Source organism: Papaver somniferum, chromosome 6 (genome assembly GCF_003573695.1).
Source record: "Papaver somniferum cultivar HN1 chromosome 6, ASM357369v1, whole genome shotgun sequence".
Lineage (NCBI taxonomy): Eukaryota > Viridiplantae > Streptophyta > Magnoliopsida > Ranunculales > Papaveraceae > Papaver > Papaver somniferum.
The window spans coordinates 142,966,792-142,980,534 of NC_039363.1; the positions used below are offsets into that span (position 1 = coordinate 142,966,792).

The window sequence follows — 13,743 nt, forward strand, 5'->3', positions numbered from 1 at the left end:
GTGGATGCATTTGTGTAAAGTTTAGTGTAAAACAGCCCATAGAAATAGCAAGGCCACGGCATAACACCAGTCATAAGATTTTTCCAGTTACTCAAATGTAGGGTCCACTAAAACGTCCGTAAAATATTACGGACCCAATTTAAATTGTCAGCTCAACAAGCACAAAGGAAAACACAAAGGCAGATACAAGAAACTAGAGAGAGTAGAGAGAAGAGAAGAAATTAGGGAAAGCATACGGATCGATGACGTGTCCCCAAAATATTTTCAAATCCCGCCCAAATTCCTTTCTACACCTCCCTTTTCATTTCGATCGTGATTGAATTTTAATTAACCCCCTGCCTTCACTCTCTCTCTCATCTTTCCTTCCCTTCTTATCTTCCCCCCTTTCGGCCTCTTTCCTTTTCTCTCTTCATTCACTGTCCACACATACGCATTCCACAACAACTCTCTCTCTTTGTCAAAACCCTAAACTGGTATACCTATTCAACTCGTCTTTGGTAGTTTCTCTACTTTTCTTACCGATTTTCGCATGTTTCTGAACGATTCAAGTGTTTTTTGTGCAGATTTCACCATGAAAGGAGCCAAATCAAAGACTGGTACCACCAAAAAGTCCGATAACAAGTGAGTATATCTTCGTTTTTAATTGATTTCTGTTAGTTTTTGTGTGAAACGGTATTTCTGATGTCGTATTGAAAGATTGGTTTGGATCGTTTGATTTTTTAGATCTCAGTATATTTCTTGTTTTTGATGTTGTGATTTTCGTTGTGTTTAAAGGTTAGCAGTGAAGAGAAAAGCACCTGCAAGTGAAAGAGCTGGAAAGAAACCAGCAAAGAAGGAAAAGCCAGTGAAAGATCCAAACAAGCCTAAGAGGCCTGCTAGTGCCTTCTTCGTTTTCATGTTAGTATCTAGATTGATTTTTTTTTCCTTCCGATTTTATATAAAAAAATTCTCCGGTTATTTTCTCGGATTTCCCTAATTTTTGTTTTTATTCGATTTATTTTTTCAGGGAGGAATTTAGGCAAACATTCAAGAAGGAACATCCTAACAACAAATCAGTCTCTGTTGTAAGTTATCTCTACAGATCTGCCTAACATATCTTTCAGGTGATTATCATTGTTTTTGCTCTAGTTTGTGTTGACGGTATTTTTGTTATCAACAATTTAGGTTGGAAAAGCTGGAGGAGATAAGTGGAAATCTCTATCTGATGCTGTAAGTAAAATGAATTTCTCCATTAAAATCTCATAATAGTTATATTTAGAAATAAAATCTGATCTAATTTTTGTTCTGTAATTTTTTGTTTTAGGAGAAAGCTCCTTATGTAGCTAAAGCTGAAAAGAGGAAGACAGAGTACAATAAAGTCATGCAAGCCTACAACAAGAAACAGGTATGTATATGAGTGTTTCTTTTTTCGCGATCCATTTTATTTTCTCCTGTATTGCTTACTTTTCTTTCTCTCTGAGACTTTTGGTTGACTTTTTGTTTGTTTTTGTTTGAAATCATTTTTATAGGCTGAAGGAGCAGCAGAGGCTGAGGATGAGGATGAATCCGATAAATCAAAATCCGAAGTGAATGATGATGAAGATGATGAAGAAGATGAGAGCGGTGGAGAGGTTTGTTCTTTGAAACCTTCAAGCCTAATAATATTTCATTGAAGTCATTTAAATCTATTAACATTTGTTCTAATTATGATTGTTTGATTTTGCAGGAAGAAAATGAAGATGATGAGTAGAAGGAAAAGGAGTACAGGCAGAAGAATAACAATTTGATGTTTTAGTAGTAGTTGTTTAATGATGAAACTTCAAATTTCTACTATACCTATTTTCCTTCCATGTTTCAATGATCAGCAGCTTTAGTCCCATTTTCATTTTGGTTCTCTAGATGTTTCTCAGTCTCTAAATCAAGTTATATGCTGTTTCTTGTGTTGTGGAATGTGCACAGCTTAATTCTTAGTTTCTTAATCATCATATGCTGTTTTATGTGGTGAAGAATGGATTTAAAGCTAATTCATTGACATCTTTTCTTAAAGATCTTCCTTAACATTAATACTCGTAGTTTGTTAGAAAATGGATTTGGTTCATGGGATTGTTTGTTCATTTGTATTATAAAATAAGATCTTGGGAGTTCATATTTTGATTAATTTTTTCCAATAAAAATTTAGTTGATTAAGGGGAGAGAGGTGTTCTATTATTAATGATCTGTGATTAGATTCTTTAAAGTACGAAAATGGTGTAGTTTTGATTGCGAATGTGAGTGCGATGGTGGAATGAAGTGTGATGACTGATGTGAAGGTCAGGAGAGCCAGATTTCTAGAGTGTTTTCAGGGTTATGTTTTGATTATTGTATGATTATAAAATGATAAAACAATTGTTTAATTAGGAAAATACTTTTTTGATTTCGATATTATTCTATGGACTCGCACATGGAAGGTTCCTTTTTTTAATGGGGTGGCATTTATGTACTCACATAGATTGGTGCTAGTGTTGGTGATGAGATTTTATGCTGAGATACTCACTTAATGACTTGTTTTCCAGGATATTCTTTGTTCCTTTTAATTTTTCTATATTATAATTGCAGTTTTGTATTTATGAGAGGCCCCTGCAAAGGAATAGATATCTTACTTTTGCATTCATGAATACTTTTGCCTTTATCTGATGTATTGAGAGGATTATGGCTTAGCAATCTCTTTTTTTAGTTATGTTATTAATATCATTTTTTTTTCGGTCCAATAAAATGGCTTAGCAATCTCTTTCTTCTTTTTTTTTTTTTTTTTTTTTTTTCTTTTAATTTTAGTTATGTTATTAATATCATTTTTTGTTTCTGGTAAACTGCATAAACTATAAGAAAACTAGGGCCTAACAAAACGGGGACAGGCCTTCCCCTGAGTATCAGCTAAACCAGCAGTTGATGAAATCTGGAGGAGTAGAAATTCAGACATCACTCGTGTTACATGTTATTAATATCTTTATTGTCCTATTTAACCAAATTCAAATCCTAAAATCTTATAATCAACAGATCATTTCCGAGTACTCTCTTCGTAAATGGATGGTCTATTCATTTTTAAATATTGTCCCTTAGATAGATGATTTATTCATTTTTAAATTTTGTTCACTTATAGATAATTTGTTCTCCAAGTTCATCCAATGTTTTCCAAATTATCTAGTTTTGCTTGAAGTACCTTCCCTATCACGTCCTTTAAAAATTTCTTAATTTAATGTCTTGTATTTGTTTGAGATAACTTCTTGTATCAATAAAATCAAATTGGTCTTGCAAGTTTTTGTTCTCACTGCGGAGTATGTCATATTGAACTTTCTTAACGAATAAAGAGATCTCAATTTCAGAAAGTTTTTGATGACGTTCCTTAAGAAGTTTACTAGCAACATGATCTTCATGGAACACTTTTTCATCAGAGTCAGAATCTGTATCCGTAAAACATCTTCCACAAGCTAATGCAAACTCGCATGAATACTCTGAATAATAATAATTGTCTGGCATATCATCAAGAGTTGGGAGAGTTGCAATGTATGCTAATTGTCTACGGTCCCTACTAAAGGCATACAAAAGATAAATGCCTGATCCCACGACAGCTGAAGCATTGAACAACATCATAACCACAAGTCCAAGACTTATGATCAAGAGATGTTCTATCTTTAGAAAATCTCTTTTTCCGTTTCCCATGAATTTTCTAAATTGTTGTGGAGTATCATCCTTAGTCTCCGGCACAGTAGATTTACCCTCAAAGGGACTAGCATCGATTACAACCTTAAGAGAAATACTTGTCTCTTTTTCAGATCGGTGTTCATGATCAAAGATTTTCAATTTACCAACTAGATCACTCTTTGTTAGTGTTTAAATTAGATCCCTTGCTTCTGTGATGACATGTTTTTTAGACTCATATCTCGATGATAGAGACCCTAGAATTTCACACATAATATCTTTTTCTGGAATAGTTCTTCCTCACGAATGTGAGGATTTAACTATCTGAGAGAGTTTTTGGTTAGATTCACCAAAGGTTTCATCATCATACATACGAAGATTTTCCCAGTTAGATGCTAGGTTTTGAAGCCCTGCTTCTTTCTTGCGGTATTCCCTTCGAATACAACCTGGAAGATATCCCGAGCTTCTTTCGAAGTTTCACATGTAGTGGCATGGTGTTGGAGATCTTGGCGTATGAAATGTATAATAACATTCAATGTATCAGAATTATGCTTTTCGGCACTGATTTCAGCTTCACTATACGTAGCTATGTCCTTCTCAACAATATTCTCGCATTCACGATCTGTTGGAGGAACACACCCCCTTTACAACAAGTATCCATGTCTGAAGTCACGGGCTTGTAATAAGGAGTGCATAACTATCTTCCACCATAAATGATTAGTCCCATCAAATCTTGGTGGTACGTACATTGAACTTTGTTGATACAAGCTCAAATTCATGTTTATAGGTTCGGATCGCTGCAATCATAGATCTATTAGATATTTATAGAGTTTTCTTTCTCTGACACCAATTGAAAAGGAGAGGTTAACTAGTACACCACCAACTTTTTCATTAACCTATGTGGAAAATTCTTGTACAATCCATACTTTCGGTTAAGTAATTAAGATTGTTTTAACAAGGTAAACCTAGTATATAATTGAACAGTTCACGACCTGAATCCCAACAAGAACAAGTTCTTGTGATCTATATTTCAAGATATAAATTCAACACGAAGAACAAGTTCTTGTGATCTATATTTCAAGATACGAATTCCACAAGAATGAATCTTGTATTTCGTTATGGTTGAGTTAATACTATCTGGGTTTAAATACGTATAACTTGTGATATTTTAATTGGAAAAATAAAAATATATAAATAACGCAGACACTAGAGATTTCTGTTATCGAGGAAAACTACAATTTTGTGGAAATCCTGGACCTAGTCCATATTGAAACACACTGATTTTAGCTGTTACACCAATTACCTACTAGCAAATTTCTGGCTATAATACATGCTTCATTTGTATTCTTCCACATGTAGAACTCCTAGCAGAATATCGTTTCTCTTTAAGAATCACTCTTATAAATCTTCTAGCAGAACACCAATTCTATTTTAGAAGACACTCTTGAAAATCTTCTAGCAGAACGTTAATTCTCTTTAAAAGATGTTCTCAACAATTAGGGTTTACCGTTCTGTAACCTAATTGATTATTCCTCACAAAGATCACCTAAAAACAATATTGAGATATCTTGATCTATCAATTCTCGATTTTATGAAAAACACTTAAAAACAGGTTTCATAACTATCAAAGAAGATAAATTTCCCGTGCTTTACGATCCTAAGTAAAGGGTTCTGAAATCTCACTCTTGTTCATGAAGAACAAAGATATGGAAAACAACCTTATGCAAAACACACACAATTTTCCAAGGGATAGTTTGTATAGCTACATTAAACTTCTATTTATAGTGAATGATCAAGGATAGGTTGCTTGGAAGCAATGCTACCTTGTCTAGGAAAGGAAACACCAAGTATTTGACTAAAAAAGCTCTTTAGTCACGTATTTCCCGTTTTAGTCCACAAACTGTTGCCAAAAATTCGTGTAAATTTCCTTCCACGAATTTCCTTATCAACATATAATAAGTGTTGCTTTAACAAATTAGTCATAACTTCTTGGTTATAAATCGGAATTGAGTGATTCTTGGCTCATTGAACTCGTATTCTCATTCACTACAACATGAGAACCTTTCCAAAGGAAAAGGTCATTCTTTCAAAAGTCCTGGTCTCAAATTTCTTCGAGTACATACATAAGTGTATACTCATCGTTATAGGAATTATTTCATAGAGTGAGAACTTGTTTCTATAGATAGAGAGGTAGTGTAAACAAGTGAATCAAATGCTTGTTACTAACGTTTAATGAAGTTCTCCAAGATTTCTTCGTGCAGTCTTAATTTAATATCATTTTTCAAAGATATCTTTGATTTTATACTCTACTTCTTAATAATAATCTAGTTTGAAACTGGCTTTAGTGATTAAATGAAAAATACGTTTTTTCGTCTAAATTTGAAAAAAAACTTGACATACCAACGCTAGTGGGTATAATCGAGCAACGCTCTAACAATCACTAATATATCTAAGTTCAAGAATTGATAGCTAGTTGGTATAGTGGTAATCCTATCAATGGGAATATCAGAATGAAGGTTTCACTATTTGGTATATTTGTAAACTGAGGCATGCAGTTATGTTTGAGAATGCTCAAGTGAACATTGATAATGTTGTCAAGCAGATTTTCAGTCAAACATTGATTGATGCCTAATCCCAAAGACACAACTACAAAATCTTGGATACAACCGACCATTTCTTTCACTGAAATAAATTTTGATGCAACATTGCCAAAAAAAAAACTATACTAATGCGATCTGGATTGGTTGCTATTGACGATGCATGTAATTGTCAGAGAGCAGGATGTATAGCAGCAGTAACACATGATTCATATAAGGCTAAAGCAATTGCTGCTTTAGAAGGAATAAAATGGGCCAAAGAGAAATTGGTTACAAAGTAGCATCTAAAAGGGTAGTTAATTAATGCCATTAATGGCAAGTTAGAGCAACTGCAGTAGTGAGTTGCTAAATTTCCAAATTGTTAAGTCATATTTGGTTGTCTTTTTTTGTTGGAGATTTTGTTTCAGGCGTAGTGTTGTAGATATTGCTAAACTCAAACGCAGTTTAAGTACATGTCTGATTTTCAGACGATAATTATAAATCTATTTTTTAAGAAACGTCGAATATAAACTCGTCCAGATGAAACAAAGTCAAAAGCAACGTTTGAGCCTAAACGCATTTGAAGAGAACGTCTGATGAAACATGTTATTTATAAAAGCGTCTATCACACACAAGGACTTATTAGTCCCATTTTCTTACATGCAACTATTAATTGCATCTGAGATAAACAATTTTATTAAGTCTGTATGTCGTTTACACACTATTATTAATCACGTCTCACCACTAATTTAGTTTTCTTCTTCTCTTTTCTTTTCTAGAAACATAATTCCGAATGTCAACTATGGTTCGATAGACTGAAAAGTTCTCCACCGTATCTCTCCACAATCTCTCAAAAACAAATCCAAAATTAAACACAATCTCGATGATTTAGGTATCCAATTGATTTGGGGTTGGAAGATGTATGTTTCCAATTGATTGGGTTTTAGCTGGAGCATACAAATTGGGGATTTTCATATTATGATGATTTTTTTTGTTGCACGTATCTAATTATTTCCTATACATGTGATTATCAATGGCATTTCATGGTGGGAGTTCAACTTTATATAAAAAACAATCACATAATCAATTTGATTAACTAAAGGCAGGGATAATGTTTAACATTTTTTCCAATATGGAAATTAGTGTGATGATAAATAATGATTTATGCAAATCAGCTGAGGAGTTTTGAAATTTGTTCATTGTGTTTTTTTTTTGGTGATTTACTTTGATTCAGGGTACCAATATACAGAGCGGTGAAAAGGTGACAGTCAAGATAATATGGAATTACCTTTTTTTTCAGTTCTTTATGAATAAATTTGTTCAAATTGTGAATATGTTGATTGAAGTGATTTGAATCTACATCTTCAAACCTGAAATATTAATTAGTATGTTTATTCTGTTTATGTGTACTATAATGGAATTATGTTTACAGAATTTGAAGAAACGCATTACCCACAAACCTCCCCTCAACTCTCACTAAATCGGCCTTCAATGATAAAACGATGGTTTTAGCTGAACATGATAACAATTAGATATTGTGTATGTTCGGATACATTGTAGTGATACTTTGGTTCCAACTTCTTCGACCAGACATCATATCTGTTCTCAATGTCCATTAACTCAAGTTCCTAACAACCTTCAGCGACTTAAGAAACAAAAAGTTATGATAAGATTTCTAGCTGAGAACGATTTAACACAGCTAATGAACAACGTCCTTGGTTTGCTTGTCGTTACCTCATAGTTCCTAGAGTTGTTCCTCTTACAGGCTGGCCAGTAAATTGTGAAATTTCCTTTGGTGAAGAACTTATGTGGCTCATTCTATGCAACCTTCCAAACGAATGTAATTAGTTTGAAGACTTACAAAAACTTATCTTCAAACTTGGTGATCTATTTAATGCAAAAGTACCTTATGGTTATCATCCTCTCGAGAAATGTGAAAGTATGTTCGTATCTCGGTTTAAAGAGCTTTACCAGTAGGCATTCCTGTAGTTACTAGAGGAAGAATTTAGGCTTTTCTTATAGAGTGTAGATACTTCAAGGTTCCAAAGTACTTCTGTACCTCTTGTCGGGTATTAATTATAAAGATGCTATGTGTCCTTATTGGATATCCAAACAAACGAAAATAAAACAAGTTACCGCATCATCACCCAAAGATACTCTACCAAGAGTTTCCAGAATGATGCCTTCACAATCTGCAATAAAATTAGCTGTCTCTGAACCTGCTACTGATTCGAGAGATTATGTTATGAACATACTCAAGACAACACTCTAAATCCGAATGATATAAATAAAGGTAAAATAATTGGCATTAAATAAAGTTCTCCAAGGGTAAGAGATGATTTAATGAAGCAAAACCTCAATATGGGTCATTCCAAGGATAGATTTAGTACTCTGAAAATGTATAATGTTGGCCCTGTCCAAACTCAAGCTTTGGTCACCATGGAGAATATTTTACCACTTATTTTCAAGCAAACTTCTAATTATACAAATACACAAGTTGGTCCACTTATGACTCCCGAGTCAGCTACTCGGGTCCGATTCGTACTGCTAACTCTACTAAGTGATTCAAGAGTTTGACAATTTCGGTTCGGAAACCAATAATCACTAGAGAAGTTGTATCTCTTGTTGTTGAACATGATGCTTTATCTAACCTTAAACGAAAAATAAATCCTAGAGCTGATCTATGTAAAAGAACCAGAGCTAGCACTTCTTTTCTGGCTAGCATTGTTGTTATCTCTGAAGCTGCTGAATATTCTGAACCAGATTACAACAATCTTTGTCCCTTTTTACCAAATTGGGAAATCTCTCTTCTATTAACCTCTAAAATTGTACCCTCAATACCCACACCCTTGTCGACCCCTATTGTAGTTACAATGTGCCTACTGGTGATTCTTCAGCTAACAATGGTGTTTGTAAAAATTATCCTCATGAGGCTGCCAATTTGGATCTGAATGCTTCCTAAGGATCTCAGCCAATGGTGATAAGGGAAATGCAGAACATAATGGTATCTCTGAATCTACAAATCAGGTTAATCTTTATATCCCGTGTCCTTTAAATGTGTCCACTGATGACATCAATCCTTCTCCCAAGTACCCAGTTAACAATGTTAATATGTTGTGCTAGAATGTGCTTTAGTTTACAGGAAAAACTGCTAATAAAGAGCTCAACATTTTATTCAAAAACATTAACCCCAATATTGTGTTTTTATCTGAAACCAAAATGAAAAAGGATACAACTGCTAGAAAATTGAGAAATATGGGCTTCCCCAACACCTTTAATGTTAATTCCATTAGCAGAAGTGGTGGTTTGGTCCTGGCTTGGAGAAATAAAATAGTCCTGAACATATTATCCGCTGATCTTAGAGGTATATATGTCACATCTTCTGATATTATACATGCTAAACTTTGTCATATCCATTTCATGTATGGTGAACCTAATAGTAGTCTCAGACATGCGTTTTAGGATAGTCATTGTACCCTTAATTCAGCACTGCATGATAAATCTGTCTTCTTTGTAAGAGATTTTAATGCTTTATTAAGAACTGCGGATAAGAATGGTGGCCTAGAGGTAGATATATTGATTTTAATAGTATTAAGAATCTTTGTAATACCTTGAACTTCCATGATTCTGGATTTTCTGGCACTAGATTCACTTGGTCAATATGCAACATGACAATGATCAAATTATAAAGAGACTTGATTGATGTCTTATGAATCAGATGGCTGGACAAAGTTTTACTAATTTGTGTGTTAATAATTTTCCTAGAGACTCATCATATCCCTATCCTATGTATATTGGTTTTAACTTTGAATATGTGTGCATGTCTAAACCTTTTCATTCCATGGCTATATGGAATGAGGATCCTACTTGTAGAGATGTCATTGCTAATTCTTGGTTAATTAATATGGTCGTATATCCTTCTTTTAAAATTAGAGTTAAACTAATGAGTACTAAGAAAGGTCTTAGGGACTAAAATAAGTCTTCTTTTGGTAATATCCAAACCAATATATACACCACTAGAGGAGAGTTTTTTTTTTTTTTTTTTGATAAACAAGGAACATTTTCATTAATGGAAATTCAAGATTACAATGATTTTAAGATCGAAAATAAGAGAATACAAAGTAACAAGAACATACCGTACAAGTACAATACCGAGAAATCCGACAAGAGAAAGAGAAGGATTACCGGAGTAAGACAAATACAAGTATGAATAAGATCCGATTAAATCGGAGGAAGAATGGTTTTTCGCGGAATTAGAATCCAACCATTTAGTTTGTTTTTCTTTTTTAGAAATAAATGCTCCCAAAATAGGAGTGATTTGCTGAAATATCTTGAAACTAGTGATGAAGCTTCCGTCGTCAAAGAAATCACCGATGAAGATGAAGATTTCGTCATTGGAGAGCATCACTATCGATATTGAAACCCAATTCAATAACCAAGAACCGCCATTAAAGCGAAGATAAACCTCAAAAAAGTATATAAAACCACCATAATGGTGTAGATAAGAAGAAAACATAATAAAAATTAGGGATAACTGGAGTTTGGTACTCAGGTTTATACCAACACTAGGCTTTGGTCTAACATTTTTCCAACGTTAGGCCTTGGTACCTGGACTGAATGTTTATTGTAGATGACCGTCATTGACCAGAATTTAATCCATTTATAAAATAAATAACATGGACTTTACACTTTTACCCCGAAGTGGGACTTATATCCAACTATACTAACAGTACTAATACCGTAAAAGAGGAAATGTTACAGATTCAATCCCTAAGTCATGATGAATACATGGAGAAAACGAAGGATCGAGAAATAATTTAAATAGAAGTTACAAAAAACCCGATCTCAATGGAGTAAACAATCATTGTACTCCAAAGGCCGGAGTAAACAATGTTAACCAAACAAACACTTCATATTTCACCCAAAACGACTTGCATATCTTGCAATACTGGTGTTATATCCAGTATGGACAAAAATTTCTCCGAAACCTTTCTCAAATGGTTGAGAGAAAATTTACATAAAAATTACAAAAAAGGGTTAATGAATCCTCTGTTTTTCCACTCACTTCCGCATTTATGTGACTAAGGTATATTTTATAAGATATAAAATACCGTAAAAGAAGAAATGTTACAGATACAATCCCTAAGCCATGAGACGTCTTTTGACGAAAGACGCGTCTCTCTGAACACCGGCATACATGGTCGACATTTAAAATAATCTCCATTGAGAAGATGGTACAATGATTGTTTACTCCGGCTTTTGGATTTAACATTTCTAATCCAAAACAACCTTAGTTTTGTTTAGTCTTGAATCATTCTACACCAAGAAGATTCATGTCAGACTTGTCTTCATCCATATATCCAAAATCAAGGTTTTGATTGGTTGGTTAGTATTCGTAAAATTATTCTTTGATCGCCTTTGGATTTGACATTTTCCTCTTCTCTTCCGCCTCCATCTGCAGAGACCAGTGGGTTCGATTTGTAGTTTAGTGTGGATGCTGGAAAAATGAGTAAGTTGGGTTTACATTATATTTGATTTTACGACAAGAATGGTATGGAGTTGGGGGTCGTTAAATCATTGAAATGTTGCAGCTGATAGAGATTGAAGATTGCATGTGTTGTTGCCATGAATCAACTTGACTGAATACCAGGGATTGAGAGCCACTCAATGGTGGTAACATTACTGAGATTTGAATGAAGATGATGACAACGACCAAGATGGGATTATGGGAAGGTTTTTCGGTGGGGGTTCTCGGAGAAAGGAAGAAGATGAAAGGGAAAAGGGGATTTTGGAGTTATAAGGATAATTTTTTTAGTCCGTCTACGTATAGGTAAGATCAACGTTCAGGAAAAATAAACATAAAAATATTTATTTTATTAAATTAAAATTACACTTAACCTAGTCAATTACAGTCAACGTCCAGTCCAGGTACCAAAGCCTAACGTTGGACAAATGTTAGACCAAACCCTATTGTTGGTCTAAACCTGAGTACCAAACTCCAATTATCCCTAAAAATTAAACTATAACTACTAACCTGGAAAACAAGAAATGGTGAAGAAACCTGCTCAGATCCATCCCAAAAATGGACTAGATCTGAGCAGAGAAGGGTTGTTCTTGATGGGGTTGTTGTTGAAGAAGAAAAAGGAGTAGGAGAGGAGAGAGTCATTAGTTTCCTATCAACTTTAACATAATACGCCACTTTTTTTTCCTTTTTTTTTTTCTAGAGGAGAGCTAGGTGATATCCAAACATATGACCCTACAAACTCTGACTCTATTTGTAGATTAAGAGCTAGATTATTCTACTTGTATAACCTGGAAGAGTTGTATTGGAAGGATAAATCTAAAGAAGTCTGGCTTAAGGAAGGTGATAAAATAACTCCTTATTTTCATAGACTTATTTTCCACATGAGAAAAAGGAATTCCATTAGTTGGATAAAAAATTCTGCTGGTACTACTTTAACTCATAAAGATAGTATTGGAAATAATTTTGTAAACTATTTTAAAAACCTTTATACCTCTTATCCTCAACACTTTCATGATGAATCCTTCAGGATTTTATTGTAAAGTTTTATGAAAATGATAATAGCCATCTTAATTCTCACCTAACTTATGAAGAAATCAAAAATGTTGTTTTCTAAATGGGGGAAAAAAGGCTCCAGGACCTGATGGCTTTACTGATATTTTTTTTTTTACCAAAAGCACTGGGATATTGTGGGTGAAACTGTAATTGACATGAAACAAACATGTTTCAGAACTGCGCACATTGCTAAAGTTTTCAATGATACTAATATTGCTCTAATCCCTAAAGTCCCTTTGCCTGAGCTTATGGATCAATATAGTACCATAAAACTTTGTAATTTTATCTACAAAATCTTATCCAAAACTCTAGCCAACAGAACATTTTGTGGACACTTTGATTTCTCAAAATCAAAGTGTCTTTGTTCCTAAGAGAAGTATCTCTGACAACATTCTTATTTCTAATGAGGTCACACTGTTAACCATCATAAAGGGAGAAAAGGAATATCAGCTATCAAACTTGAATGTCTAAGGCTTATGATAAATTGGAGTGGTCCTTTTTGGATAAAATGATGGATGTTGTAAGTCTAATCAAATTAATAATCTTATTTCCACACAATTAACTGGTAATATAATGGAAACAAGGATCGTTCCCACGAAGAGCAGTGATTTTTAGTTGTCAAAGTGTCACAAGGGAGGGAGGAGGGTTTGTTTTATATTTTAAATACAATAAATAATCAAAGCAAATAAGTTGGAGAGAGATATGATCGAGGAATCCTTCTTTGTCAATAAACCATCAATGAGTTGTTATAGTTGCCTACTCGTTGTTAATCATAGATTATCACCAACCGTGGAATAACAACTAGCTCAATGTTAATCCCTAAATTCCTTTTATAATTGAGTACAAAATCTCTCCAATACCAGTTTCTATTCGTCTAAACCACCTAGTAGTAGATCACACAAGGTGTAAAGTCTTATGTTCTCTACTTGAGTACAA

The 13,743-nt window shown here is 33.8% G+C and overlaps 1 protein-coding gene across 1 annotated transcript; it reads left to right on the forward strand.

Moving 5' to 3' along the window:
- The first annotated feature begins 311 nt into the window (after positions 1 to 311).
- Positions 312 to 2,003, forward strand: LOC113289610 (HMG1/2-like protein). Its single transcript, XM_026538925.1, has 8 exons — positions 312 to 473; positions 564 to 621; positions 775 to 897; positions 1,007 to 1,064; positions 1,165 to 1,209; positions 1,304 to 1,384; positions 1,509 to 1,610; positions 1,706 to 2,003. Exons 2-8 carry the CDS (start codon positions 572 to 574, stop codon positions 1,727 to 1,729), a joined length of 483 nt encoding a protein of 160 aa, XP_026394710.1. The 5' UTR covers positions 312 to 473; positions 564 to 571; the 3' UTR covers positions 1,730 to 2,003.
- The last annotated feature ends 11,740 nt before the right edge of the window (positions 2,004 to 13,743 follow it).

Bases quoted from the DNA above. Each gene is read 5' to 3' on its own strand.
- LOC113289610 (XM_026538925.1), top strand. From the start codon at position 572: ATGAAAGGAGCCAAATCAAAGACTGGTACCACCAAAAAGTCCGATAAC. The intron at 622-774 runs GTGAGTATATCT...TTGTGTTTAAAG, and splicing joins ACCAAAAAGTCCGATAACAA to GTTAGCAGTGAAGAGAAAAG. The intron at 898-1,006 runs GTTAGTATCTAG...TTATTTTTTCAG, and splicing joins AGTGCCTTCTTCGTTTTCAT to GGAGGAATTTAGGCAAACAT.